Raw genomic sequence first — 24,674 nt, forward strand, 5'->3', positions numbered from 1 at the left:
ACACGCATCTCCTGCAGCGAGATCACCCAGGACAAGTAGAACTGAGCTATACAACCAGCCATACGCCTTTCAACAAATAGACCACGCGGTGTTTGATACGAACGCGCGCCGTTTCGAGCCTGCTAACCTGCGAGGAATGATCTAATACATACTTCTTCTGCTCGCATACAGTCAGTCTTCCAGTAAGACATAGCTCTGACCAGTCTACAGATGATATCGAGATACGCCGAACGGGATTCCGGACGATCTATTGTTGAATCTGGCCAATGCAATGGCACATCCCTCGAGCCTGGCAACAGGGAGTACCGCGAGCGAAGCCCCAATCCAACGGTTTGGGGTGTAATCCTGTCGACTAGGAGATGGGCCTCGCCTGCGGGTCGTAATTTGCCAAGGATCTTCGCGAGATTCTTGATGAAATTCATTTTCTGTGTCATTCTTTCTTCTGCTGACATATGATTGGGTTTCTTGCTGCCGTCATAGATTTGTTCGAACTTCAACGTGATTTTTCGCTATCGGTGTCGCTATACACTCAACCTCCTTCGCGTCGATACATGATGGGAAATCTTTTGGGGGAGTGGGATGTCTAAAATAGGTTAGGATCTTTAGATGGATTAGGGTTTCAGATGGATCGAAACTCTCGGGTGGATTGAGCATTGTAGTTGAATGGGAACATGCAGATGATTCGGAACTTTCACATGAATTGAACTTCCTAAATTCGTGGGCAATACAAACGTTCTCAACATTCAGACCAGAAGACGTTATCCCTTTTTGCATGTTGGGATATTCGCGTATCAAAAGCTCGGTAATCTTGATGTGAATATCTTGGTTATTTACCCTCTAAATAGGATGGCAAATATAAGCTTGAGTCTTGTGCAATGGACCGGCAATTTCAAACCACCAAACTACTATGGAATTTTAATGCTCTTTTCATTCTTCCTACTTCCTCGGTCCTTATATGACGCTAAATATAGCATACTAATAGCAAGGGAAACGCATTGCATCCCACGCCCTTTCTCATGCAATAGTCATAAATCTTATGCTCATATTTCACATATTCTTATTTCATCATCTTTGTACTTGTCCTCTCATCTTGTAATATTCCTATGCTTCCTTCCTCCAAATGTCTCACACTTTTTAAGCAGCAGGAGCCGCAGCTGCCTCGACAGGCTTCGCTTCACCTGGGAAAGGATTATCCGACCTTCGCTCATCACGAAGTGCTGTGAGCTTCTCAATTGCTTCTTGCAATGAAACAGGCTTTCCTCGATCTTGACTCGAGGTGTCATCACGATTTCTAACATTGACTTCACGTCCCTTCATTTCGGTGTCGCCGACAACTTTTAAGGGCATTAGTATCAATTTATAAAAAGAGGCATGTTACTACTCACCAAAGATAAAGTTATATTGTGCCAATTGACCTGTACGGATCTTCTTTTGAAGAGTGTTGCCACTTAGGTCAACATCAATGAACATTTGTTGTTTGTGGAAGATGGATTGCACTTCCTTGGCATATTCAAAGTAACCAACTCCGACTGGAATAACGAGAATTTGTCGAGGACTCAACCAGAAAGGCCATTTACCAGCGAAATGCTCAATCAAGATAGCAGTGAAACGTTCGATACTACCTGCCATAGCTCGGTGAATCATAACTGGTCTGGCGCATCCAGGGGTAAGTGGCTTGTACACTCTTTCCTTTGGTGGGGCATTTGGATCCTCTGGTTCGGTGGTCTTCTTTGGCTTGACGACGGGCTCTTTGACGGCTTCTTCATCCTTCTTAGTTGGCACATCACCGGTATTGTATTCAAGTCCAAAGTTTTGAGGTAACTGGAAATCAAGTTGGATTGTAGCGCATTGCCATTCTCTCTTGAGGACATCGCAAATAGTGATATCAATCTTTGGGCCATAGAAAGCACCATCGCCCTCGTTGAGTACCCATGGTACTCCACCATCAGTTGCCGCAAATTCGTCCAAAGCAGATCGGAGTTTCTCCTCTGCCATATCCCAAGTCTCGAGTTTACCCAAGTACTTCTCTGGACGAGTAGAGAGGTTCAGCTTGAAGGTGAAACCCAAAAGACCGTAAATAGCCTTGAGGAAGTCGAACAAACCAGTAATTTCATCCTTGATCTGGTCTTCCCTACAAAAGATGTGGGCGTCGTCTTGCTGGAATCTTCTGACTCTAGTCAAACCAGTCAAAGCACCCGAAGCTTCATTACGATGAAGAACACCGAAGTCAGCAACTCGCCAAGGCAATTCTCTGTGACTGCGCTCGCGATGACCAAACATCAAGCAATGGCCAGGGCAGTTCATGGGCTTCAAAGCAAAAGTATCCTTCTCGACAGGGAATGTGAACATGTCATCCTTGTAATACGCCCAGTGACCGGAGGTTTTCCAGAGCTCGGAGTTATACATATTTGGTGTAATAACCTCTTCATAGCCGCGGGTCCAGTATTGCTCTCTCAAGAATGACATAATTGTGTTGTAGATACGAGCACCATGGGGCAACCACATGGCAGACCCAGGTGACATTTCGTGGAAGAAGAATAATTCTTGATCCTTACCAAGTTTTCGGTGATCACGCTTTGCGGCCTCTTCGAGGAATTTCTTGTGCTCGGCCATTTGCTTTTTATCTGGGAATGAAACACCATAAATTCTTTGCAAAGAGTCGTTCTCCTTATTTCCGAGGAAGTAAGATGCTGAGTTCTTCATGATAGCAAATGTCTCGATTCTGCCAGTGTTGGGGACGTGAGGGCCTCGACATAAATCGATAAGAGGTCCATTACGGTAAACAGTGGTGTTGGTTCCATCAGCGATCTTGTCCTTGATAATGTGTTGCTTGTATTTGTTGTCTTTGAACATCTCCAGAAGATCATCTTTAGAAAGAACTAGTCTCTCGAACTTTTGCTTCTCCTTGACAATTTGACCGACCAATGTCTCCAAGGGCTTCCAGTCTGCGTCAGTGACTGTTCCTTGATTTGGCAGACCCATCTCGTAATAGAAACCATTGTCGATTGGGGGGCCGATACACAAACTGCAACCAAATCGTCTTTCTGATGCTTCGCCCAAGATATGAGCACTAGAATGCCAGAAGACTCTCCTGCCCTCCTCGTTTTCGAAAGGGAGCAGTTCAAGTGTGCAATCCTTCTCTAAGGGTCGCTCCAAGTCCCACAATTGCTCAGAATCTCCATTCAATTTCGCAACAACGGTGCGCTTGAGGAGACTCTTCGAGATTCCCTCGGCGATTTGGGCGGGTGTGGTCTCCCAAGCAATACCCTCCTTAACAGATCCGTCCGCGAGAGTAATGGTGATGGGATCTCTTGGCTTTGCAGCAATCTCCGCATCGTATTTTGCCTTCAACTTGTCGAAAACTGCTATGCGATGGGCAATAAATTCTGGCGTTGGGTTGAGTTCTAAAGGTCCGGCATCGACCCCACTATCCCCTCCCTTTTCCTTCTTAGGCTTTGGTGCTTTGGGTGCTTTTGGTTTCTTCTCTCCAATGGCAACATTTTTGACACCCTCTGCCACCTTCTCAACTGCCTCCTTTGCCTGTTCCATGGTGTTCAGAGGTAGGTTGTTATTCGAGGTTTGCTGTACTTGGGAGGAGTCAAGTACAACTAGACGGTGAACTCTTATGAATATTTTTATGACTCCAATTATTGTAACGTTTGTCCCTCCTCACCTGGGCCGTGCACTCTGCAGATGACTAAGTTGTATCTGACCAATGAAAATCGTTCTCATTTTTGGCTCCACGCTACCCAGTTTTCGCTTCGAATAATTTTTTGGAGAGCTTTAATTTTCGTACCTCTCCAACGATAACGCCAAAACACCCTCGAACAATCGCCAACATCAAACAATGTCTTTCCGAGGCGGATCAAGAGGCGGTCGCGGTACCGGCGCAAATGCTGGTTTCAGTGGTGGTAGAGGAGGATTCGGTGGTCGTGGTGGAGGTACGTTAACACTCATTTGCGAATTTGAGCAGATCAATTTGTGCGCAATTGCTAACGATTTATACCAGGACGCGGCGGTTTCCAGCAAAGAGACAATGGTCCTCCAGCAGATGTATTTGGTATGATATTTCCTGTTCGCATTGTCAGAGCCAATTGCTAATTAGAAATAGCTATGGGATCTTTCCTCCATGCCAGTGAAGGAGAAATTGTCTGCGAATCTATCAATACTAAAATTCCTTACTTCAATGCGCCAATCTACCTAGAGAACAAGGTATTAATTCTAAATTCAAACCGATTTTGTAGAATATAGACTAACAACCAATTGATAGACCTCAATCGGTAAAGTCGACGAGATTCTCGGCCCCATTAACCAAGTTTACTTCACCATTAAGCCAACCGAAGGTATCCAAGCTACTTCATTCAAGACTGGCGACAAATTCTACATCGGCGGCGACAAACTTCTTCCTTTGGAGAAATTCCTTCCAAAGCCAAAGCCACCTCCAGGAGCACCAAAACCAAAGAGAGCTGGTGGTGCCAGAGGAGGTAGAGGAGGACCAATGAGAGGTGGACGAGGTGGTGGAAGAGGTGCACCACGTGGAGGAAGAGGTGGCTTCACACCAAGAGGTGGCAGTGGAGGATTCTCCAGAGGTGGCGGCGGTGGTGGTTTCTCTCGAGGAGGTGGTGGTTTCACTCCTCGAGGTGGTGCGAGAGGTGGATCGAGAGGTGGATTTTCCAGAGGTGGACGTTAAAAATGGTAGGATTAAGAATTGAAGTAGACCAAATCTGGGTATATGGCGTTTAAGGATATGTTTGTTGGTACGGCTTGGGCTGCTGCGAACTTCTGTGCAAAAATTGTACTTTCTTAGTCAATAGTCGGTGGACGATAGGAAAATCATGAAGCTTCGGGCAACATATTACACATACTTCACCAAAGAGAACCTGATCTAATTTGAGATCAAGCACTCGCCCAGAGATTGCAGATCGAAAAGCCTCCAGTCACGTTATCTTCTCTATATATTTGGCCTTCATCTGATGTTAGAGACACTCATCTTGTCCAAAGAACGTCCCCTGAGAGTGTCTCGAATATCTAGCTAGGCCTTCGATCCTATACATATCCTAGGTACCTAATTTTTTGATTACCAACACAAAAATGTACATGGTCCTTTTCGCTTTCCATGGCACAGAAATCAGCAATTCATTACCTTGTGATTTAATTACAAGATGCAGCAACTTTTTTATTCACTGTTGATATGTTGTGTAGAAATGACTATACGTTTATACTTTTGATTGTCAAATTCCTTGTTCGGGTGATGGCGGAGTGGAGTTTCAACCATCGGGTATAATAGAAAAACACTATAAGAACTACATCATCGTCTCATGGCGATATAAACCAACGATTTCTTCACTTGCACATGATCGTTATATATAACTTGAAAAGAGAACTGCATTCAATAGGTGTATTTGCGCCAATTCATAAACTTCAAGGTATCATAATACATGCTTCATCTCCACCCAACCACCAAACCGGGTATGTCTATTACCATCCCTTTCCATCGCTTTCCTCCCTTCATAATCCACACTCGATTCCCAGCATAATGTTTCAATCATGGCTTAGGAATATGAATGGTCTTACTGGTCATCATGCAGCCCCAAAGAACAAAAAGTCCCACGACAGGATGGAATTCAAAAATGGTACCAGTGCCCACTGTTCCTAATGGTATGTTGTCCAAGATCCAGCCCTTGGATACCCAGTATGCCATTAATGCGGCAATGGAGAGGGAAGTAGGGATCGGCGTGCCTTCGAAATATTTACTCTTTCCAGTGGCATCCTTAGGAACATTTGCTACGGTGATATTGAAGCGAGCGAGACGGGTGAGACCGCAGAGGACGAAGAAAGTAAGGAAGAGGTGATCGAGAGGAGTACGAATACCGATAGCAAAAGCTGCAGCGGCGGGAGAAACGCCAAAGGAGACCTACAGTAGAAATTGTTAGAATCATAATCCCGATACGCATGAAAGTAGAAGGAGGGACTGTACCAAATCCGCCAAAGAATCCAATTCCTGACCCATCATACTACTCTTCTTTCTCCACCTTGCAACTTTCCCATCCATGAAATCGAAGAACAATCCAAAAGGCATAAAAGCTAAGGCCGCCCAGAGGTTTCCGTGCGCATCTGATGGCCCCAGACAATATCGCATCGAGGCAAATACAGACATAACACCACAGAAGCCTGATTCGTAGCAGTTAGCAAACTTGTGCGAGAGACTTTTGGACAAGTAGAATTACCATTGAGTTCGGTGATCAAATCCGCAAGATGCAACATCTTAATCATGGAGAAGTGCCCTGTATCTTTCTCTAACAATCTCTTCTGTTTATCTATAGCTGGAGCATCCGTCAGCACACGATTCAATAGTATTAAATCAATCTATTGACCCAGGAGGGGGAGGGGCAATTATAATCATACCTGGCCCACCAACTGTTGAGTCCTTTGTTGTGCCATTTGCGGCATTGCCGCTATTTCTTTTCGACATCTGAGATATATTGACTCACACTGAGTAGGTGAGGCGTATAAGAAAGTGAGGGTATCGTGAGGTTGTTGTTTTTGAGCCTTTTCGGGGAGGAGTGGTTTTCTAGGTTTGTTTTCTTTTTGTTTGAAGAGCTTGGTTTTATCAGCCATGACGTTGAGGGATCGCCAAGCCACAGCTGAACAAGGGGCTTGAGCAAACCTTAAACACCAACAGTACTTGTCACTTATTGCCTTGGAAGGAATCTGAAAGGATTGCACAGCCTTTTTACCATATGGACAAATATCGAATTCCGCCTGTTCATTTGTTACACACATCAGTTTTTGGATATCCAATCATGTACTTGGTGATACAATCATTCTTGTCAAGAACTTTGAGGAGGACTCGGAAAACATGCAACTCATAGATACATCTCACAGAGTATTTCACAGTTATATTCCGCAATCACTTCAATCAAGACTGTCAGGAACTGGAAAATCTGTCATTTATTCTAAAACGCCTCTATAGATATGCCCAAGTTACGCCATCCGCACTCAAGCTTTTACCTAGGTATTGTTACTAACCACCCCGAGAAATAAATATCAAAGAATAAACGGTAATCTGTAAAACCGTTCTAGCCACGTCTTCCCAAACCAAATTATACAATATTAATGCGTACCATTCGCTTCCCCCAGCGATTGCCTTCATTTTTTTACCGAGTAAGAATGATACCAAACCCATCAATCCATGATGCACATGATCCTGAAACGCCTGCAATAGTGTATCCTCTCGGGGGTATCAAAGTATGCCTGGAAGTGTTAGTGAGATCTCATGTGAATAGCCAGATGTAACAATATGAACTATTGTAAGTCCTAACAACTAATTTGATATAGCACCGGCGCAGGATGGAAAAATACTAACCCAGAACCACCAGCAGGGTTTCCAAAAACCTGGGACTTCCTGCCTAAACTAGTCATAATTGCAATTCCGTCCAACCACAACCCACTTCTAACGTAAAATCCAGTAATGTACTCTCCACGACGTGTATCTAACAGAGTATTAGTAATCCAGGCGGAACATTTGGGGACTCTGGTCACATACCAAGACTAAAATCTGCAGGTGATCCACCCCTCTTGCCAAAAAGCTGAGAGGTCGCATCTTCATATATAAACTCTATACCATCGAGAGCGAAGCCCGCCCAACTATAATGCAAGTCAGTGATCTTACTTAGGTGAATTATCTTGAAAAATCTGAGAATGGCGATCCCATATGGTCCTTCTAGCCGCATTGAAGTGCGATTTTTACTTACACCCTCACTTGTATCATCAGTTTCGTTTGATGAATTGAACTGTCAAATACGACTTCTTGTGGCTGAGTTCCATCCATCTGCGATGCACCCAGCTTACTGCTTCTAAAACCCATCTGTCCATTCTTCAATTTTAGCCTACTAGCCTTTGAGACTAGCTGAGCAAAGTCATCAACATCATGGCTGCCACCGGCGAATGACTTTACAGATATCTTCAGTTTCGATTTTCGGCGGTCTTCGGGTAATTGATTTCTTAAATCTTGCTCTGTAAGAGAAATTTGTCGTTGAATGGGCCCATTGTCATTCCCATCTCCAAACTCTTGCCAATTGTGGCAAAGATCTTCGCCGTCCGTAAATATTTCAAGGAAAGCCACCCCAGATGCCGCTGTAATTATCACACTTCCATTATCCACAGGCCATACTTGGACGGAGTCATCGTTAGCTCGCGGAGGATCTATGGGAAGTGCGAATGATGGGTGACTTCGAAAGCGTAGAGTGTCCAGTCTATGCCATGTGCATTCGTCTCTCGGCAAAACCAACCCTCCCTTCGATCTGGTGCGTGTTGAATAAGGTTCTCTGGTGGTAAATGATCGATTCAACGTGACGTAGTCCCGAAGCATTACCCCATTCTCTTGATGGGGGCATCCAAACAAATGGCCTACTTCATGTAAGTGTGCACCTATTCCGATGTTGGCAGCCTCCCAGTTGCTGCCAGATTCATTACAGTCATTTGCCACAAAATTAGTATCAGTGGTTGTACAATCAGAGAACGCTGGCACAACTTCTTCGAGGGTAGATGGATAACTTTGTAATGCCTGACTGCCAAAAATAGCTAGTTGAAGCTCGCCGCCTCCACCTCCAAGGGCCGCGTGACCAGTAATCATGTTGTGCTGTTTCTCCCAATGAGCATCCAGGAGGAGGACTGTCACATACTGTTTCTGACCTGGCTGGGGCTTAAAATAATTCTTGACATCTTCACTGGCGAATGAAAATAGATCGCCTCGGCGGGCACCATTTTCATTCTGCTGGGCGACATCAAGATGCCGAAGTTCGGCAACAGTCTTAGAGCTCCGAATAACATGGATTTTGGCTTCACTTCGCATAGTCCCAGCTTCCCGGTCTCTGTAATTCGAGGTACCCGTAATCCACTCTTCTTCGAACCTAAATGTCCTCCTGCCAAGCTTATTTCGGTACATCTGCTCAGCGGTAAATGCTTGCCATCTGCTAACCATTAGCTCGTTCTCTTTAGGCAAAGAAGATAGGTATTGAGATTGAAACTGATGGAGAAACAAGGGTTGAGCTAATGGTTATGGCCTCGCCCCCTCCCCTCCAAACAGAAAATTTGTTCCCAGAGCTACTGATTCCACAGGAAGATGCTCGTTGCCAATTCTAGCAACAATAACTTGGCTAGTGACCAGTAGGATAGTGAAAATTTATAGAAATGAGAAAATGAGAAATATACTTACAGATAAGCGGCCATTCTAAATTTTCGTATGGCAGTATCCAGGCCATTGCCTTCTCTCTCGATGCGCGAAGGAACAGCATCGAATGTGCCGGGTGAATCTTTTCCGAGCAGTATAACCAATTGAAGCGGAGGATTTGTAAGAGTAGGCAGCATGTGAAGAGTGAGGAAGGAGGAGTGGACAGGATTAGGAGAGTTGCTGTTCGCGAGTTTCGGGGATGTGAAATCAAATCTCAATCTATTAGGTCCCGGGGTAAGGTAAACAAGTGCCTTAAAATGAGACTCGGAGACTGGCCAGTATGTTGGAGGAAATCCATCGTCAAGACGAGTGACTGTGAGCGTTCCATCTATCTGAACTTCTGATGGATCCGATATTGTGCCATATATCGATAAGACCTTTTGGTATACCTGTTTGATGTATGTTAGCTTCACCAATCCTGTAGCTCTGATAGGAAAGCTTACCCATGTGTTATCAGTGATAGATAGAATTCGCGGCGAATATGGCGAGACGGGCAAAGCCGACTTTGAAGAAGGGGATCCAACACCCGACATCCCAGATACACTATGTCTATTTGATCCGGTAGTAGAAACAATTGGTCGAGTTGCTCCCATACCGTTGAGGTTCGATGAGGACTGTGAATTCGTCATTGCTGGTGGGGTTGTAGCGCCATAAGAAGAATTCAAGGATATTTGCGATTTACTCGAAGTGAATGTGTTGCTTCGAGGGGCGCTCCCACCACTCGCATTGCTACCAGTAGATTCACCTGTGCTGGAGTCGGTTGTTTTTGCGCCGGACTTGGAGCGCCTCTTAAAGTCCTTCAAAAAGGAAGGGGCCATAATATAGCTCGAGCAAGGAGCGTAGCTGAAGACAAGGTCTCCTGGTTAGTTAGCTTGCGACGGTTGGATATCAAATCGAAGAGGGCATTGAAGCAATCCTTCGGGATTGATGACAGCGGAGATGATGGCAGACCTTTGGTGGTATTTTATTCAAGGGAGTGCTTCCCTCGACTGGCCGTAGTTGGAAACGAGGAGTGCTAATTTTGGGACTGAAGTGACGAAGCTTCTTTCTTGATGTTCCTGATGGGCGGCCAAGAGGAAAGAGGTTCTCCAGGGATGTTTGATCAATGGGGAATCAGAGAAGGCAGATCCTTTTTCCGAAAGGCAAAACGAAGGTGTGAATGGTGGTTGTGAATGTTCCCAATATATTTGATGGATTTAACGTTTTCCAATCAGTCAAGCATGGCTGAGCGCTCGTATCAAAAGCAGATGAGATGGACAATAACAACAAAGAGAACGAGTGTGGGATGGATGAGCTCGGAAACGATATCAAGGAGGATTTTTCAAGAGCATGCGAGATTATTATTATTATTGCTGTTGTTATTATTACGTGTAGATTGCAAGAGAGGGCTGGGAGTTGGTCAATTGAGTAGAAATTGGAAGAGAAAACAGGCAATGAGCTAGATGATCTTTAATTCATTGGAAAATACGTAGTGTGGGACGCAGGTGGAGGGCAGATGGTAGATGGTAGATGGTAGATGGTAGATGGTAGATGGTAGATGGTGGATGGTGGATGGTGGATGGTGGATATGGTGGATGGTGGATGAGTGGAACGGTTAGAGATGAAGTTGGTTGCTAGGGCGGTAGTTTAGTCGCAAGTAGAAAGTAGGTGCAGGTGGTACGTGATGGCACAAAAGTAAGGAGCAGATAAGAAATACTATGCCTACATGCGTACCTAGTACGTCCGCACCGATAGATGGCCACCACCTGTGTGCAAATGCAAATGCAAATGCAAATAAAACTGCAAATACAACCAACACAATCAACACAACCAACACAATCAACACAACCAACACAATCAACACAACCAACACAATCAACACAATCATCTGCAAATCACATCCGGCCAAGGCACGCCGTACCACACAGGAACGTCGAAAACATTGAAACGTGAAAGACACCCTCACACCCTCACACCCTAGACAAGACGGCAGCAGTTTGGCGGGGAGCATGCTTTCAAGGATATCTATAGTTCGTACATTTGTTGCTGGGGGCCCTTGTAGGCAATGACATCCATGAACTGTTCTGCTATTATGTTATCCTCCACGCCATCCAGCAGCCATGTCTGCCCACTTTACATTGGACGGAAACGAAAAGAGTCGAGAGAGTGTGTGTGCATCGAGAGTCGAGACATCGTACAAAATACCTCCTGCTACTTATCACACAGACAGTGTGCACTGTGCATCGCATCGCACCGCAATCGTATCTAACCCCATTGATGAAACCAATCATCTTCAGGATTCTTTTTTTGGATCATCCAAAAGTCTGCACTGGGGGCTGGGGCTGCATTTCAACTGATGCTGTATGTATTGCCCGTTATAATACAATTCAACAAGACCATACAGGACAGTACAGGACAGTACAGTACAATACAACAATACAACAATGCATGACATGACATGACATGATTTATCCGTCCATCCAACGGAATACAGTACACAAAGAGACACATGTTTGATGAGTGATCGTCAATACCTTCCATTAATGTTCCGAAATCATCCTTTTGACACAGGGAAATTTCAGCAGTGGTGTGACCTACTTCACTCCATCTACATGGCTGCCATCATATGAGAATCGTGAGTCAACTGTACCTGTGCTGTCTTGTGTGTGTGCTGCGGCCTATGAATTCCCACGCAACATATCTGCCGTGGTGACTGCGCATTCCAGACTGCAGACTGCAGACTCTAGAGGGGGCATGTTAAAAGATGACGTTGTGATGGCACCGGTACGGACCAAAGGAAGAAAAGACCTCTTGCATGTACCGTATATCCTATGCTACGGGTCCCTAGGTAGATAGTCTCATAGCAACGAGCGAGATCGCCTAACAATACACTTACACGGCTTTCATGGATTTAGTTAGTACATCGTACAGGTCGGTGGGTATATTCTCCAATCCTCTCTATACGTACCTTCTAGATGCTCCCTCCCAAAGATGTCACAATTAGTCAATAAAACTACTACAGATAGTGCCATTATATAACACATTTCGTGATTTAATAGGTAAGTCACGGATCTAGAATATGGACAATCTACTCCGGCCTAAACTCCATTGATCTGAACCCAATCGGATTCTGATACAATTCAACAGACTGTTTGATATCTAGAATTTGAGTCTTACCTTCAAAAACAACATCCATCATTGGTCAATGCTGAAAGTTCGATTTCCCTTCTTTGGCTGGAATCTGTATTCCTCCTTTTCTCTCTTTCTCTCTTTCTCTCTTTCTCTCTCTCCCTCCCTCTCTGCTTCTGCTTCTGCTTCTGCTTCTTCTTCTGCTTCTTTCCTTCTTTCCATTTCCCAGGGGCTCTTGGGAAGCTTCCAATTCTACTGAGCCCTATAATTCGTGTGTCGTGACCATGTTACAGAACCTGAAGACCTGAAAACCATCGCTAATTCCCTTAGACCGCTAGACCAATGGCCCCTTAGCAGCTCAGCTCAGTCTGATCACTTCCCCTTGTAAGCGATGGTAGCAGTCCCAGGAATGAACAACGGAATTCTGACCTCTTCATCTTCAATCGTACCATTCAATCATCATACAATTAATTCACTTTTTTGAAAAACTATACCATAACTCCGACTTTTGGGGGGGCATGATATTATAAAAATTCTGTACAATCATTCATTCATATTGCTGTTGACCCGCAACGGAAAACTCGTCCAAGAAAAAAAAACCAGGTGGAAGAAGCTAAGGCTAATTTCAACCTTTGGCGCCGACCTTCTTCCATTTCTACCTTTAAGAGTGTCCATAATATTTGCCTTTTGTGTCTACTTCTTTCGCAGCCTCGTCAACAAGCAGATCAATATTCTCAACAAACTAGATATTGATTAACATGTCTTCTCCATGGAAGAAGCAGCCTGAGGAGGTCGCGGGAGCGGTATTGAAAAGAGCTGAGTTGAGCAAGGTAGATACCTTCTTGTGCTATTCAAACCAAGTCCACTGCCCCAACACTATACTAATATTGAATTATCTAGATGGCTCGGAAACTGCAAAATCGATTGGCGCTCGCACAATTCAAGGCCGAAAGGGGTTGGGAGGATCTTACACTGGATACAATAGAACCAAGGATGGAAGAAGAACTAAGAAGAAGACGGCCAACCTCAAGTGGAGATATGTTATCGGACTCATCTTCCAGTGTTGCGTCTGAACGACCTTACTCGAACCGAAGAACCTTACTGAGTTCCCCTTTGAAAGCCACCGCCATATTTTCCGATCGAATTGTATCAAGTGGTAGCAGCACTGGGCCTAGGAAGAGGTCGTACCACACCACTTTCCAACAACCAAGCTCAACAGCTGGATCTCGAAAAAGGGTTCGCTCTTCCCCCACACCAAGTAGATTATTACGTCAACCAAATAGCTCCTGGAAGAGTCACCGTCAACTGGCTCAGTCGTCTCCCATCAAGCCACGCAAACCTCACTTCACCACCTCGGCCGGACCGGATCTCTCGTTCTACCGGGGATCTTCACACATGCCAGATAATCTTACCTCCCCCAACTTCGCAGCCCCATCTGACGATGAAGACAGCCACCTACCTCTACATTCTTTTAATATCTGTCCTTCGTCTCCACGAACCCCATCTCCTATCAGGAACAGAGGCAATTCACACCGTCGAATCAAAGAAGGTAATGGCAGGTCAGCAGAAGAAGAAGCGGATCTTTTACTGTACCTCAGTAGCCCCGCAAATCCAATTTCACGAACGAGCATGATGCAACCACCATCTACGCCACCGTCCAGGAAGCTTGATTTGCCATCCTCTATGATGACTACTCCTAGTTATAGCGGTGGTCTTTCGATATTCGGTGCGCCGGCCACACCTTCACAAGGATTCGACTTTGCCGATTTTGTCAACATAACACCGAGTCCCGCTCAAACGACTTGGACTCCAAGGGCTGCGAAGACCCCATTAACTGTTGCACGTAGGCGCTTGACTTTTGAGAACTTTCATCCACAAAATGCAAGCCCATCAAGGCGTGACAGTCCTGCTTCTAAGCATACCGGACTTGGCATGCAATTAGGTGGTGATCTTTTACCCTGATTTATGTTTATTTTACGTTTACGATTCACGTTGATGTTTGCGAGCATCAACTTCTATTCTCACGATTATGTTATTTTGTATATGAATTTGACGGCTCTTATAATGCTCTTTCTGCATGAGGTACGAGCAGAAGTTTGGTGTTTTGGTGGGAAGCTAATATCCTGGAAGTAAATCCCCGGTAGGGATATGAAAGATGTGATAAGTCTGTTTAGTTTTATTGTACTCTATGTTATGGCGGTAAGAAAATATATGATAAGAAGAGACGGCGAGATGTAACAAGCGGGGGGTGTATGGGATTGAAAAAAGGAAGGGATTGGAGAAGAAGGAAAGAAAGGAAACCTTTGAGAACGCGCCTTTTTTGTCTTTTGCTCACTACCTATCTAGATAGAATGGCGAATTTTCGTGTCAAATTCGCGATATGATGATTTTCAATAGCCAATGAACTCCAAGTTATCAAAATCCAATTGTTCTGGAATTTATGATTGGTGAATTGATAAAATGGCTTACCAAATATGGGATTTTGGGGCATGACGATATGATAGGATCACATTTAAATTCCGTGCCAAGTAGGTATACCTAGGTGTGCTCTGTATGTGCTTAGTAGTACGTAGGTACATACACATACACATATACATATACATATACATATACATATACATATATGAACATTTCCAGTGAATACTGTTGCATGGGTTTGTTTGTTTGTGCCTATTGGCGGCTATCGGAAATTGGTATGTAAAACCTCTCCATAAGGATACTGTTTTTTGTGGTCATTTTTGAGAATATAGGTTATTTTTAGGTCTTAATGGAGAGGTTTTGCTGTACTTATAGAAACTGGCCCTCCTCAGCTAGTCTAGCTTTCGCTAACCCTCCTATGCTTACATAATATGACTATGTTCCGCCAGGAGGGTTTAGATACCCGTCCAAACCCTCCGCAATCCATTGGGTATTCACCCAATCAAAAAAGGCGGGGAGGCGGGGGCTAAGTAAACACTAGACTATCTCCTCGGCATTCAATGTTTGCCGGCTTACGATATATTTTACGTACGGCGCCAACTGTTGCGACTTGGACGCTACATTGACTTGAGCTACTCGATCACCATTGTGTTCATAAATTTGCTTCCTTCACCATCATTCACATTCCACTGTTTGCCGCATCTTCACACGGGCTAGAGCAGCATGTTGCACAACTTATTTGAAACTGTGCCTTTGCTTCATATCGGAGATATGACTTCTGCAAGTTTCTGGGTAGCTTTCTCTCTCTTCTTCTATTTCATTGCGAACAGGATATACAAATCACACGTATACTCTGCCAAACTGCGCAAGTTCGAGTGCCAAGACCCAGTACCGAAAGAAATTATCAGCCGTTGGCCTTTCGGTCTTGACATCGTCAAGTCAGCTCTGGAGGCCGATCGAAAGAAACTCTACCCAGTTCTCCTTCAAAGAAATGTCGAACGATTCGGCACGACGTGGAAGTATACGCCCATGAATTCGCCATGCGTTTTTACGGCAGATCCTAAGAATATAAAAGCTGTTCTAGCGACACAATTTGAGGATTTTGATTTAGGGCCAATGCGGAGAGGGGCCTCCTGGCCTATGCTTGGAAATGGCATATTTACACAAGATGGCCATGAGTGGAAGGTAACGAGAGATATGATGAAACCTCAGTTTAATCGGGATCAAATGAGTGATTTTGCGGTGGAGGAGACGCATGTTCAGAATTTGATGAGGGCTATAGATACCAGACTTCAGGGTGAATGGACCGAAGAGATAGATCTACAGGTTCTTTTCTTTCGATTGACCATGGACTCTGCAACGGAAATTTTACTTGGAGAGTAAGTATAATCTTTACCACACTTTGCACTCTTCCCCAAATATTTTGAGGGAGGCATGCGATAATGTACTATGATGTACACTTGTAATTCAGCTAACAATGATATTAGATCTGCTGATTCCCAGCTTCTTAGTCTGCCAGAAAATCAAGCAAAGGCCCAGAGTATCAAAATAGATTTTGCCGCCGAGTTTGACAACGCTCTATCTTGGATTTTTACTCGTATCCGTTTTGCTAGTAAATACTGGCTGGTCACCAGCAAAGGCTTCAGGAATTCTTGCAACAAATGCAACGAATATGTTGATCATTTTGTTCAACTTGCTCTCAAGAGAAACGCATTGGCCAAAGATCAAGGCAAAGATGATTCGGTCGCCACCAAGAAGAGATACATTTACCTGGATGCCCTTGCGAAGGAAACACAAGATCCAATTGAGCTTCGTTCTCAGTGCTTGCATTTGATGCTAGCAGGTAGAGATACGACGGCCTCACTACTTGGATGGCTGTTTCTCTTATTTGCTCAAAATCCCAATCAATACCAAAAACTGCGCAATATCATCATCGAAAACTTTGGAACATACGAAAATCCTTCTGAAATAACCTTTTTGGGCCTCAAAAATTGCCGATATCTCCAAAATTGTTTGAATGAAGCTTTGCGACTTTATCCACTTCTGCCTCTTAACGTCAGACAAGCAAACAAAGATACGACTTTACCATGTGGCGGTGGAAAAGATGGGAATTCGAAAGTCTTTATTCCAAAAGGGACAATAGTCGAATACAGTGTTTTCGTCGTGCAGCGTAGAAAGGATATATGGGGCGATGACGCCGAGGAGTTCCGACCTGAGAGATGGGAGGGAAGGAAAGCGGGATGGGATTTCTTACCTGTAAGTTTTGGTTCAACTTTTTTCCCCTGCCCGAGGCTTATTACTGACGTTGAAAAGTTTAATGGCGGTCCAAGAATTTGCATTGGGCAGCAATTTGCCTTGAATGAAGCCGGTTACGTTACCGCAAGACTTCTTCAGCGGTTTGACATGATTCGAGATATGGCAACAGACCCAGTTGTAAAACATGAAGTTAGGATCACGGATTCCTCCGCCAACGGTGTTAAAGTCAAGTTACATGCTTCCACTGCATGAGAGCACATGTGTCCAACATTGTGACACAAGTTTTATTTCTCATTTTCCTCAATTGGTCTTGGAAAATTGGCAAATTTGCACAAATTGATAGTATGAGGCTAGAAAGTAACAATTGTATTTGGGTTGGCGTTAATACACGAGCTCAAGTGGCAGGTGAATATCAGCAGCTCGACAGTCAAATATCTTATCTCGTAGCAAGTCCTGTTTATTGATTTAAATCCAATCTAAATACTCGTTCATACTAAACTCAACTTTTCAAGGATAACCTTGATTTCTTCAGCGACGAAATTTGGATCATCAATTTGCATAAGGTGACCACAGCCACTGGCAATCTTCACACCCTCGCATCGATCTTCGTCTGTGATACTCACTAGACTAGCATTATATTTGGCCCAATATCTTCACCGCGTTAATTAGTCAATCATTTCCGCCAAGAGAACTGCAACACGTCACACTTACGGATTCGTAAACCTCATACTCATGCTCTTAGGTGTTCCCATCCTTTCCAAACTTACATCCGCAAACGTAACCGGATCATGACCTACAACCGTGAGCCAAGGACCTTTTCCACCCACACCAATAAGTTTGGGGCTATCGGCATAGGGGAGTAATTTTGGTCCAGGTCGTCGATCCATAGATTCGGAATTTGGGACAGATAAATCAAATACATTTATCAATTGTGTGCGTGCTCCAATGTATTGCGGAAGTGAGCAGTCTGGCGCGACTACAGTAGATGGGTCAAAAGTAGGGGATGAAGGATCTGGAAGGAAATCGCTGTAATTTACATTGGCGATGTTGGAGTCGAGTGCGATGAGCGCGGCGCAAATAAATCGATGGGATTGTACATAAAGACGGGTTATGGGAACCTGACGGGAACGTTATTGTGAGGTCATATAATTTTAAAAAAAAAACAAGACAGAGCTCGTTGGTTTTAGTAGTCCGGGCGAGAAGAATGTCACAAAGCACTTACTCCGATTGAGGCAGCCACGAATATTACACCCAGTCTCCCATTTTCGACATCGGTTTTCTCAAGCCCCAGTTTGGTACTAGCAATAACCAAGATAATTTCGTGAAGATCATTTGCAGCATCCATGAAATCGTGTCCGTATCCATTTCCATCATCTAGAGGATCTCTTGCAGTAGTCAGCCCCTGTCCATAACGGTCAAATGTCAAGAGTGGCGGGGTATTCTTGACATGAGATTGAAGAACTGATATGCATGGCTCCCAGGAAGAAGCTGGAAGACCGAGTCCATTTACAAAGACAACAAGGTTATGGCGTAGCGGGACATCCGATTCTAAGAGGGTTGAGGAAGATGCATGTGGAAAGAAGGTGTAAGATATTTGAGCATGTGGCTTTGAGGGAATGGTAAGGAAAGATGGACGAGGGTCGATCGTAGAAGAATCTGAGGATTGTTCCATTTTGGGAGTGTGGAAGTTGACTAATAATTGATCATGCCTAAGCCTTTCGACATTCATGAAGTGGATCAATGATATATTCAGCCTTATGGTAAGGCGGGGACACAAGACTAAAAACGAGGGGCCGCTCGGGTCGGTGCTTTCGGATTGATCTATCTTATCTTATCTTAATCAGCAAGCGAACTATGTATCCATGCAATCTCCCGAGCATACGAGCCAATCTTGGTGCTTCGGTAAGACAATAACAACATTCCATCCCGACGCAGATCACGATTTGAAAATGGCATCTATCTCGCTGAAGCGAAACTATAATCACAAATCACACTCTTCTGAAGATTTGAAAGCCAAGCGTATCTGCACAGCGGCAAGTATAGCTGCTGCAAAGATCTCACAACGGGCACCTACAATCGAACAAGTTCTCACCATCTCAGAAGATGCTGTCTGGTCGCTCCGCAAATCCGACCTCCGTACCCACTTTCTTACTCTGCAACAATGGACTCGATCGCTTTCAAATGCAGTGCCAAGAGTTGAATCTGGTGCGGATATCCATGATGATTTGAATGAGATTCCTTCACCCCAAAGCCTTCCCCCACTCCTACGTATGCCAGTCGAAATTCGTCAAATGATTTATCGTCATTTACTGACACCCCCCTCCAATGACCCCCGTCTTGGCCCCCATCCTCGCCAACTCCAATCCCACATTTATCTTTCTCGCGCTTTCGAAGTTGCCGTTCTACAACTGAATCGCCAAATATATCGCGAAGCGCTCCCAATATTTTACGGCGACTCCCTTCAGATCATCTCTGTAACAGTCGACTACAATATCTGGACACACAAAACACAACGATCCGATTTAGTTCTCTCCTCGTTCCTCACCTCGTCTATTCGGAATTTATCCCTCTCCATCCAGCTCGGTAGCGAGAAACGAAAACAAAAACCCGATGACTTCGAAGCCGAGGCGAGACTGATAGAAGTAACTAAAGGAATTAAGAAATTGAGGAAATGGTTGGCAGGAGCCGACATTCAAAGTTTGAGAATTGGATGGCAAGAGCCCCCGCAGACCTACACATTGGAACAAAAAAAGGATATCTTGGATGGATTGAGAGCTTTGAAGGCAGTAAAAGTGGAGGCCGGACATATCAATTGGGGGCTAGATTGGAACAAGGGAAAAAAGTTTAGGTTTGACGTTGATTATCTAAAAGAATTGGAAAGAGAGCGATCCTGAAAGTGGCATGTTAGGATTTGTACACGTGAAAATCTCCCATGTAAGACAAAAGTTGAGATACTGGAGCTTCAACTTATTAAGCTGATTTATCTATTGCCATTTATGACATGACATATTTCCCCATTAAATACAATTTACCCTAACGCCGCGCTATGCATCATCAAGTCCACTCCATTTCAGTATTGAAGCAACTTCTGTCCACTCTTTCCATCCGCTTTCTGTGTTGAGAAGGAGCAGAATTGATCCTTGATCGCCACTACTTCATAAGTACCTTCTTGCGAAGACTGTATCGTCTTGCTGTGTTCATATGAAATCTCATGCCTGGTCTCCAGCACATGGGACTTCTGACCTTTCTTCGCGTTCGTACTTCTTGTGTACGTAAACTCAAAAGGTGGTACGCCCCAGAATTCGAATAACAGTTCAGCTTGTCCACCCTCGTGAATATCAACTTCCACCTGCCTTCCTTTACTGATCTTGACGCTAGGCATTTGGTGGATAATCTTTGTGATTTCAGTCTTTGCTTTACATTCGCTGGCCTTGTCCGATATAGCAGTTATTGTGAAATTTCCTGGCTTCTCGGCAATACGTCTGAAACTGGTATTTGGTGATTTTGCTTTCCTTTGCACGTTCTCAAAAGTATAGTAAATCTCAAAAGGCGCTGTGCCCGATAATGTGTACCCAATTCGTTCTCCCACACAGTAGTCTGTGCGAGACTCCAAAGGATGAATCGTAGGAACGTCGTAAACTTGCACTTGTACATGAGGAGCTCCATGCTCAGTTTTTTGCTGACACCCTCTAGAATCGCGAATCTTTCGTACACTGACTTGATGGATGCCTAGCGACAACACTCGGTGAGGTATCCGGAAATCATAATGGTTAGAATCGATATTAGCAATCTTGACAGTTTCTGGTCTTGCACTACTCTGATGTTTGATGTCGATCTCAAGATAGAAGGGAGGAATGCCTTCTAGTTTGATAGGAATAACCTCATCCCCGGCGAGTTCTTCCTTGCAATATTTATATGACTGTCCTGGTTTAATGAAGTTTGCAGCTGGCTTCCTGTTGACCTTTTGCTCAATGATAAGCGGTGAGAACTTCTTCGAGTCATGGTCATAAAGGTTGTCGGAAAGCTCCGAGAATTTATACTGGTAAAGGCCAGGTTTGATTGTGTCCATGGAGACAGTTGAAAGTCCAAGACCTGCGTCAAACTCTTTATTACTGATAGATACTGAGCCATGTTCTGGCTTGTGTCGGATTTCGTATTTAACGTGGTAAGGGGGGGAACCTGTGAATTGTTAGTCGAGTCAGATATAACCCTGGACGAGTAGTTCGACTTACCAATAAGATTGACCTCGACTGCATCTATGTCACCTTCGCATACTTCGTGCTTAACATGTTTCTCACCATCCAGCACAAGAGCCGAATTATCAGCAACTTTGATTTTCGGTCTTGGAAGCCAATCAACCTCAAACAAGGATGCCTTGGGATCGACTGTACCAGGACACTGATTATCGTTTACATCAAGTAATTCGTATGTACCACGAGCATCCACCTTGACCGCATCATTGGTTGACATAGCAGTCTTCTCCAAAATCCTACCGGAATCATCATTTACATTTCGGTATTTGATGCTCCAAGGGGGCTGACCAGTCAAGCGAAGAGGTAGCGGGATGTTGGTGCCCTCGATAGTCATAATTTTATGCTTGCCATCCAGGTGACCAAAAGCGACTCGAGGTCTTTGGTGCCTCACCATAAATTTGACCTCGCCGTTAAGGAATATCTTACAGCCTGTCTTGTCCTGAACGCTTGCAAGAGCGAGAGAATATTCTCCACCTGTGATCAAAGGATCCGTTTTTATCTTGTAAATATCGCTTTCAATTCCAGTGACCTTTTGCTTCCGACGTCTCCCGTCGTGGACAATCTCGTATTCCAAGGTAAAAGGTGGTTCGCCAGAAAGCTCAACATTCATCTCCACAGGCTCTTCGATACATGCGTCAATATCACCGGCAGGCCGTCTAAGATAGGCTGAAGCTGGCGGCTTCACGTCTTGTTCCAGAACTAGATCATTGCTATTCAATTTGTGGTTCTTGTAAACAGCATCATCCACGGAGGTAAACTGATATTTGAAATGACCCGCATCGCGAGGCTTAAGCTCCAGTTGGTGTCGCAATCCAGATACTTTCACTGATTCATGCTTGAGACCACTCTTTGTGATTATGTTGTACCTTACGACGAACGGGGGAGTGCCTATTAAATCAAGGTCAACAAGTAAGCCAATAGAATTGCCAGCACACTTGTCGTTGATATTCTCGGCGCTTATAGACAGCTGCGGCTCCGGTGGGTTCAGCAGTAAGCAAGAAGCAGGCTCCCTGACTTCACCTTCACAGAATTTGCTCTTAACACCCACCAGGGTATAAAGACCTGGTTCGCGAATGTTTGGCGATTGGTGGGCATTGCGGGCAGAGTATTCCTCATAGATTACCTCGCTGCCATGATCACCCGCGGCGGTCAGGGTGTCAAGGGGAGAAAATTTGTATGTCAAAGTGTGAGAAGTGTCGTCTGGTGTTCGGCCAGGCGATGCATATTTTACCGGAAGTTGTGTAGATTGGCCGATAGCAACCATAAGTGGACTCCTAGAATCACAGCCTGTGAGCCTTGCAAGGGGCCTCTCATGGACTGTAAGACTCTGTTCCATATGTGTGTTCTTGGGGTAGATGAGCTCTCCGTCTTCACCAATAAGCGTGAAATTTGCGACATTTCCAGTAGCGTCGTGGATCTCATTGATCGAGTATAACCACAAACCGCTGGGGGTCATAGATTCATTCAATGGAATGACAACTTTTCTGGCTTGTCCCCATGACACATCCTGATTTCCTAGGGTAAGCAATGTGCTGGGCCTAGTTGAACCCAGGAGCGGCGAGACAAAATTCTCCGGTTGATTACTCTGGAAGTGGAAACTGCGATCTTTGTCGTTGATGGTACGTCCATAAACAATCTTCAACGGGGCCGTTCCCTCAAGCTCGATAGAGAGGTCGGAGAGATCTCCCAGACACTTATCAGAGCTCGTAGACCTGATGACAGCTTTAGGGCACTTGACAACAAGCGTATCGGACATTCTCCGCTGTACTTCGAGCTTCGACTGATCTATAATCTTGTGAAGTCTGTATAATCCCGGCTTCTTCACAATGTAGTCAAGCGTATAAACGTTTGGCTCATCCTCCATCTTTCGAAAGTTCTTCATGTCTCTTTTCTTCAGCTCTATCGTTTCATTTGCGTTTGTATCGAAGTCGAAACGTAGTAATTCAATGTGTACAGGTTTGGTCTGGTTGAAATACATCGGGAGCTTGACAGAAGGGCGACTACTGTCTAAACAGAATGGAAGACCATCCGGATTCAATGTCGCGGATCTGTCATATATTAGCATGCTATGGCAAGTTGTAAAGTATATGGCTTGGTCAAGACATACCCCTCTGGCAATATGTTGATAATTTGCCTGCCCATAATTAGAGATGAGTTGTGTAAAATGTTGGCAGGCCGAACACTGTTCTCTGAAATGGCGAGTTCACTGTCGAAGAAGGTCTTCGTGAGAAGTAGAAACCATCCTTGGAGTGGAAGCTTTGAAAAATTTAGCCTTATCGTTACCAAACCAGCTTCAAGGACCACTTACGCCAATTCTGAACATCAGCACGAAATCAAAGATGGCATGCAGCCCAAAAGCTACATGAGATGTCCCTTGTGACCACTCCAACCACGGTATTCGGAGTTTTGGTACCCAGTATAGAAACAGAGCGTCCAGCATGACCCATTTCATGAATAATGGGAAAGACTCTGATTCATCCTCTACCAACTGCCACCAATCGTATAAACGCCATACAAGTAGCAAGCCATATAAACCTGTAACATACATGCGCTGGCTAGGAGCATCAATGAGCTCTACCGGTATCAATGGCGCATCGGATTCTATCGCAGCAGGCGAAGCTGTAGGAAGATCCCGCAATGGGGATGTTACTCGTCCCGTCGGATTCCTTTGGCCACTGCCAGGAGTAGGCGGAAAGCCAGAACGCATTCTAGGAGTCCCATTCATTGTATAGAAGCTTTATAATCATTGCATTCTTTATATCCTGACGAAAGTCTTTGGAGGCCAAGATTGGGGGGGTGAAGAGTGTATTCGTCGAAATCGTGTCAAGCAATAAGCTGTATTGAGTGGGCAAGCTATTCGCAAAAGTTAACCAGAGAAGAAGAGGATGAGGAAGAGGATGAGGAAGACGAAGATGAAGCCGAAAGAGCTAGATTATTGTGATTAGTTGTGTAAAGAAGTAGGTGCCGTACATTCAAAAGGTGAAAATCCCAAGTTTCCTATCAAAGCACAGAATTTGCCTCAGTCGCGAGTGAAGTTCCTTGTGGGACGCGTTTTTTGAATTTTGTGAATTTTTGTTGTTTCCAGCGCCAGCATTTCCAAAGCTTTGACCACTTCCATGGTAAATTGACATCAGGTAGACGGATGTGATAAGTTAACGCTGTGCATCTTATGATGCTGATTTGGGTGGAATTCGAATATGATAAAGCTTGCAATCCAATGTAGCAATCATAATTGATTGATTTGATGTGAAAGTTCAACACGAGTACATAGCTAGGGAGATGCTAACAACTATCGAGCTCTAGGTATTTCTCTAGTGTGCGATTTACCGTCCATACAGTTCTAGTATCCTCCTCCAAGCCCATGCCAGCTTGGGGGTAGGTGTAGGTGAGGTGTACATGTGTTCTTC

The 24,674-nt window shown here is 44.6% G+C and overlaps 9 protein-coding genes across 10 annotated transcripts; 4 read left to right on the forward strand and 5 right to left on the reverse strand.

Moving 5' to 3' along the window:
• Positions 1–725: 725 nt before the first annotated feature.
• On the reverse strand, positions 726–3,623 carry Bcths1. The gene is made up of 2 exons (XM_001550513.2): positions 1,386–3,623; positions 726–1,334 (listed from the first exon to the last, which is right to left on the reverse strand). Exons 1-2 carry the CDS (start codon positions 3,547–3,549, stop codon positions 1,135–1,137), a joined length of 2,364 nt encoding a protein of 787 aa, XP_001550563.1. The 5' UTR covers positions 3,550–3,623; the 3' UTR covers positions 726–1,134.
• A 140-nt stretch (positions 3,624–3,763) lies between these two features.
• Positions 3,764–5,170, forward strand: Bcgar1. Its single transcript, XM_001550512.2, has 4 exons — positions 3,764–3,941; positions 4,010–4,060; positions 4,112–4,212; positions 4,271–5,170. Exons 1-4 carry the CDS (start codon positions 3,848–3,850, stop codon positions 4,688–4,690), a joined length of 666 nt encoding a protein of 221 aa, XP_001550562.1. The 5' UTR covers positions 3,764–3,847; the 3' UTR covers positions 4,691–5,170.
• A 155-nt stretch (positions 5,171–5,325) lies between these two features.
• Positions 5,326–6,753, reverse strand: Bccho1. Its single transcript, XM_024691462.1, has 4 exons — positions 6,406–6,753; positions 6,228–6,323; positions 5,978–6,171; positions 5,326–5,914 (listed from the first exon to the last, which is right to left on the reverse strand). The coding sequence occupies exons 1-4, from the start codon at positions 6,470–6,472 to the stop codon at positions 5,546–5,548; spliced, it is 726 nt and encodes a 241-aa protein (XP_024547233.1). The 5' UTR covers positions 6,473–6,753; the 3' UTR covers positions 5,326–5,545.
• A 183-nt stretch (positions 6,754–6,936) lies between these two features.
• Positions 6,937–10,824, reverse strand: BCIN_02g06670 (hypothetical protein). The gene is made up of 6 exons (XM_024691463.1): positions 9,676–10,824; positions 9,218–9,621; positions 7,755–8,972; positions 7,547–7,647; positions 7,367–7,493; positions 6,937–7,254 (listed from the first exon to the last, which is right to left on the reverse strand). The coding sequence occupies exons 1-6, from the start codon at positions 10,048–10,050 to the stop codon at positions 7,158–7,160; spliced, it is 2,322 nt and encodes a 773-aa protein (XP_024547234.1). The 5' UTR covers positions 10,051–10,824; the 3' UTR covers positions 6,937–7,157.
• Positions 10,825–12,728: 1,904 nt separating this feature from the next.
• Positions 12,729–14,758, forward strand: BCIN_02g06680 (hypothetical protein). Its single transcript, XM_001550507.2, has 2 exons — positions 12,729–13,170; positions 13,241–14,758. Exons 1-2 carry the CDS (start codon positions 13,099–13,101, stop codon positions 14,300–14,302), a joined length of 1,134 nt encoding a protein of 377 aa, XP_001550557.1. The 5' UTR covers positions 12,729–13,098; the 3' UTR covers positions 14,303–14,758.
• Positions 14,759–15,246: 488 nt separating this feature from the next.
• BCIN_02g06690 (hypothetical protein) lies at positions 15,247–17,440 on the forward strand. Its single transcript, XM_001550506.2, has 3 exons — positions 15,247–16,137; positions 16,246–17,014; positions 17,072–17,440. Exons 1-3 carry the CDS (start codon positions 15,482–15,484, stop codon positions 17,264–17,266), a joined length of 1,620 nt encoding a protein of 539 aa, XP_001550556.2. The 5' UTR covers positions 15,247–15,481; the 3' UTR covers positions 17,267–17,440.
• Positions 17,441–17,458: 18 nt separating this feature from the next.
• On the reverse strand, positions 17,459–18,801 carry BCIN_02g06700 (hypothetical protein). The gene is made up of 3 exons (XM_024691464.1): positions 18,237–18,801; positions 17,726–18,132; positions 17,459–17,665 (listed from the first exon to the last, which is right to left on the reverse strand). Exons 1-3 carry the CDS (start codon positions 18,684–18,686, stop codon positions 17,503–17,505), a joined length of 1,020 nt encoding a protein of 339 aa, XP_024547235.1. The 5' UTR covers positions 18,687–18,801; the 3' UTR covers positions 17,459–17,502.
• Positions 18,802–18,907: 106 nt separating this feature from the next.
• BCIN_02g06710 (hypothetical protein) lies at positions 18,908–19,956 on the forward strand. The gene has a single exon (XM_001550504.2). The coding sequence runs from the start codon at positions 18,964–18,966 to the stop codon at positions 19,906–19,908; it is 945 nt and encodes a 314-aa protein (XP_001550554.1). The 5' UTR covers positions 18,908–18,963; the 3' UTR covers positions 19,909–19,956.
• A 13-nt stretch (positions 19,957–19,969) lies between these two features.
• Positions 19,970–24,350, reverse strand: Bcpom152. Of its 2 annotated transcripts, XM_024691465.1 has the most exons (5): positions 24,238–24,350; positions 23,576–24,120; positions 23,375–23,523; positions 21,247–23,315; positions 19,970–21,193 (listed from the first exon to the last, which is right to left on the reverse strand). In XM_024691465.1, exons 2-5 carry the CDS (start codon positions 23,990–23,992, stop codon positions 20,085–20,087), a joined length of 3,744 nt encoding a protein of 1,247 aa, XP_024547237.1. In that variant the 5' UTR covers positions 23,993–24,120; positions 24,238–24,350; the 3' UTR covers positions 19,970–20,084. The 2 variants fall into 2 exon arrangements, with proteins under 2 accessions (XP_024547237.1, XP_024547236.1); XM_024691466.1 differs by having other exon boundaries at positions 23,576–24,350.
• Between the last annotated feature and the right edge of the window lie 324 nt (positions 24,351–24,674).

This window comes from Botrytis cinerea, chromosome 2 (genome assembly GCF_000143535.2).
Source record: "Botrytis cinerea B05.10 chromosome 2, complete sequence".
NCBI classification, from domain to species: Eukaryota; Fungi; Ascomycota; class Leotiomycetes; order Helotiales; family Sclerotiniaceae; genus Botrytis; species Botrytis cinerea.

Bases quoted from the DNA above. Each gene is read 5' to 3' on its own strand.
- BCIN_02g06700 (XM_024691464.1), bottom strand. From the start codon at position 18,686: ATGGAACAATCCTCAGATTCTTCTACGATCGACCCTCGTCCATCTTTC. The intron at 18,133-18,236 runs GTAAGTGCTTTG...CGTTCCCGTCAG, and splicing joins TCGTGGCTGCCTCAATCGGA to GTTCCCATAACCCGTCTTTA. The intron at 17,666-17,725 runs GTAAGTGTGACG...AACGCGGTGAAG, and splicing joins AGTATGAGGTTTACGAATCC to ATATTGGGCCAAATATAATG.
- BCIN_02g06670 (XM_024691463.1), bottom strand. From the start codon at position 10,050: ATGGCCCCTTCCTTTTTGAAGGACTTTAAGAGGCGCTCCAAGTCCGGC. The intron at 9,622-9,675 runs GTAAGCTTTCCT...TACATCAAACAG, and splicing joins CTATCACTGATAACACATGG to GTATACCAAAAGGTCTTATC. The intron at 7,255-7,366 runs GTTAGTATTTTT...TAACACTTCCAG, and splicing joins AACCCTGCTGGTGGTTCTGG to GCATACTTTGATACCCCCGA.
- Bcpom152 (XM_024691465.1), bottom strand. From the start codon at position 23,992: ATGAATGGGACTCCTAGAATGCGTTCTGGCTTTCCGCCTACTCCTGGC. The intron at 23,524-23,575 runs GTAAGTGGTCCT...AATTTTTCAAAG, and splicing joins TGCTGATGTTCAGAATTGGC to CTTCCACTCCAAGGATGGTT. The intron at 21,194-21,246 runs GTAAGTCGAACT...AACAATTCACAG, and splicing joins AGTCGAGGTCAATCTTATTG to GTTCCCCCCCTTACCACGTT.
- BCIN_02g06690 (XM_001550506.2), top strand. From the start codon at position 15,482: ATGTTGCACAACTTATTTGAAACTGTGCCTTTGCTTCATATCGGAGAT. The intron at 16,138-16,245 runs GTAAGTATAATC...CAATGATATTAG, and splicing joins ACGGAAATTTTACTTGGAGA to ATCTGCTGATTCCCAGCTTC. The intron at 17,015-17,071 runs GTAAGTTTTGGT...GACGTTGAAAAG, and splicing joins CGGGATGGGATTTCTTACCT to TTTAATGGCGGTCCAAGAAT.
- Bccho1 (XM_024691462.1), bottom strand. From the start codon at position 6,472: ATGTCGAAAAGAAATAGCGGCAATGCCGCAAATGGCACAACAAAGGAC. The intron at 6,172-6,227 runs GTAATTCTACTT...GCTACGAATCAG, and splicing joins TTTGATCACCGAACTCAATG to GCTTCTGTGGTGTTATGTCT. The intron at 5,915-5,977 runs GTACAGTCCCTC...TTTCTACTGTAG, and splicing joins TGGATTCTTTGGCGGATTTG to GTCTCCTTTGGCGTTTCTCC.
- Bcths1 (XM_001550513.2), bottom strand. From the start codon at position 3,549: ATGGAACAGGCAAAGGAGGCAGTTGAGAAGGTGGCAGAGGGTGTCAAA. The intron at 1,335-1,385 runs GTGAGTAGTAAC...TGCCCTTAAAAG, and splicing joins ACAATATAACTTTATCTTTG to TTGTCGGCGACACCGAAATG.
- BCIN_02g06710 (XM_001550504.2), top strand. From the start codon at position 18,964: ATGGCATCTATCTCGCTGAAGCGAAACTATAATCACAAATCACACTCT.
- Bcgar1 (XM_001550512.2), top strand. From the start codon at position 3,848: ATGTCTTTCCGAGGCGGATCAAGAGGCGGTCGCGGTACCGGCGCAAAT. The intron at 4,061-4,111 runs GTATGATATTTC...AATTAGAAATAG, and splicing joins TCCTCCAGCAGATGTATTTG to CTATGGGATCTTTCCTCCAT. The intron at 4,213-4,270 runs GTATTAATTCTA...ACCAATTGATAG, and splicing joins CAATCTACCTAGAGAACAAG to ACCTCAATCGGTAAAGTCGA.
- BCIN_02g06680 (XM_001550507.2), top strand. From the start codon at position 13,099: ATGTCTTCTCCATGGAAGAAGCAGCCTGAGGAGGTCGCGGGAGCGGTA. The intron at 13,171-13,240 runs GTAGATACCTTC...TGAATTATCTAG, and splicing joins AAAGAGCTGAGTTGAGCAAG to ATGGCTCGGAAACTGCAAAA.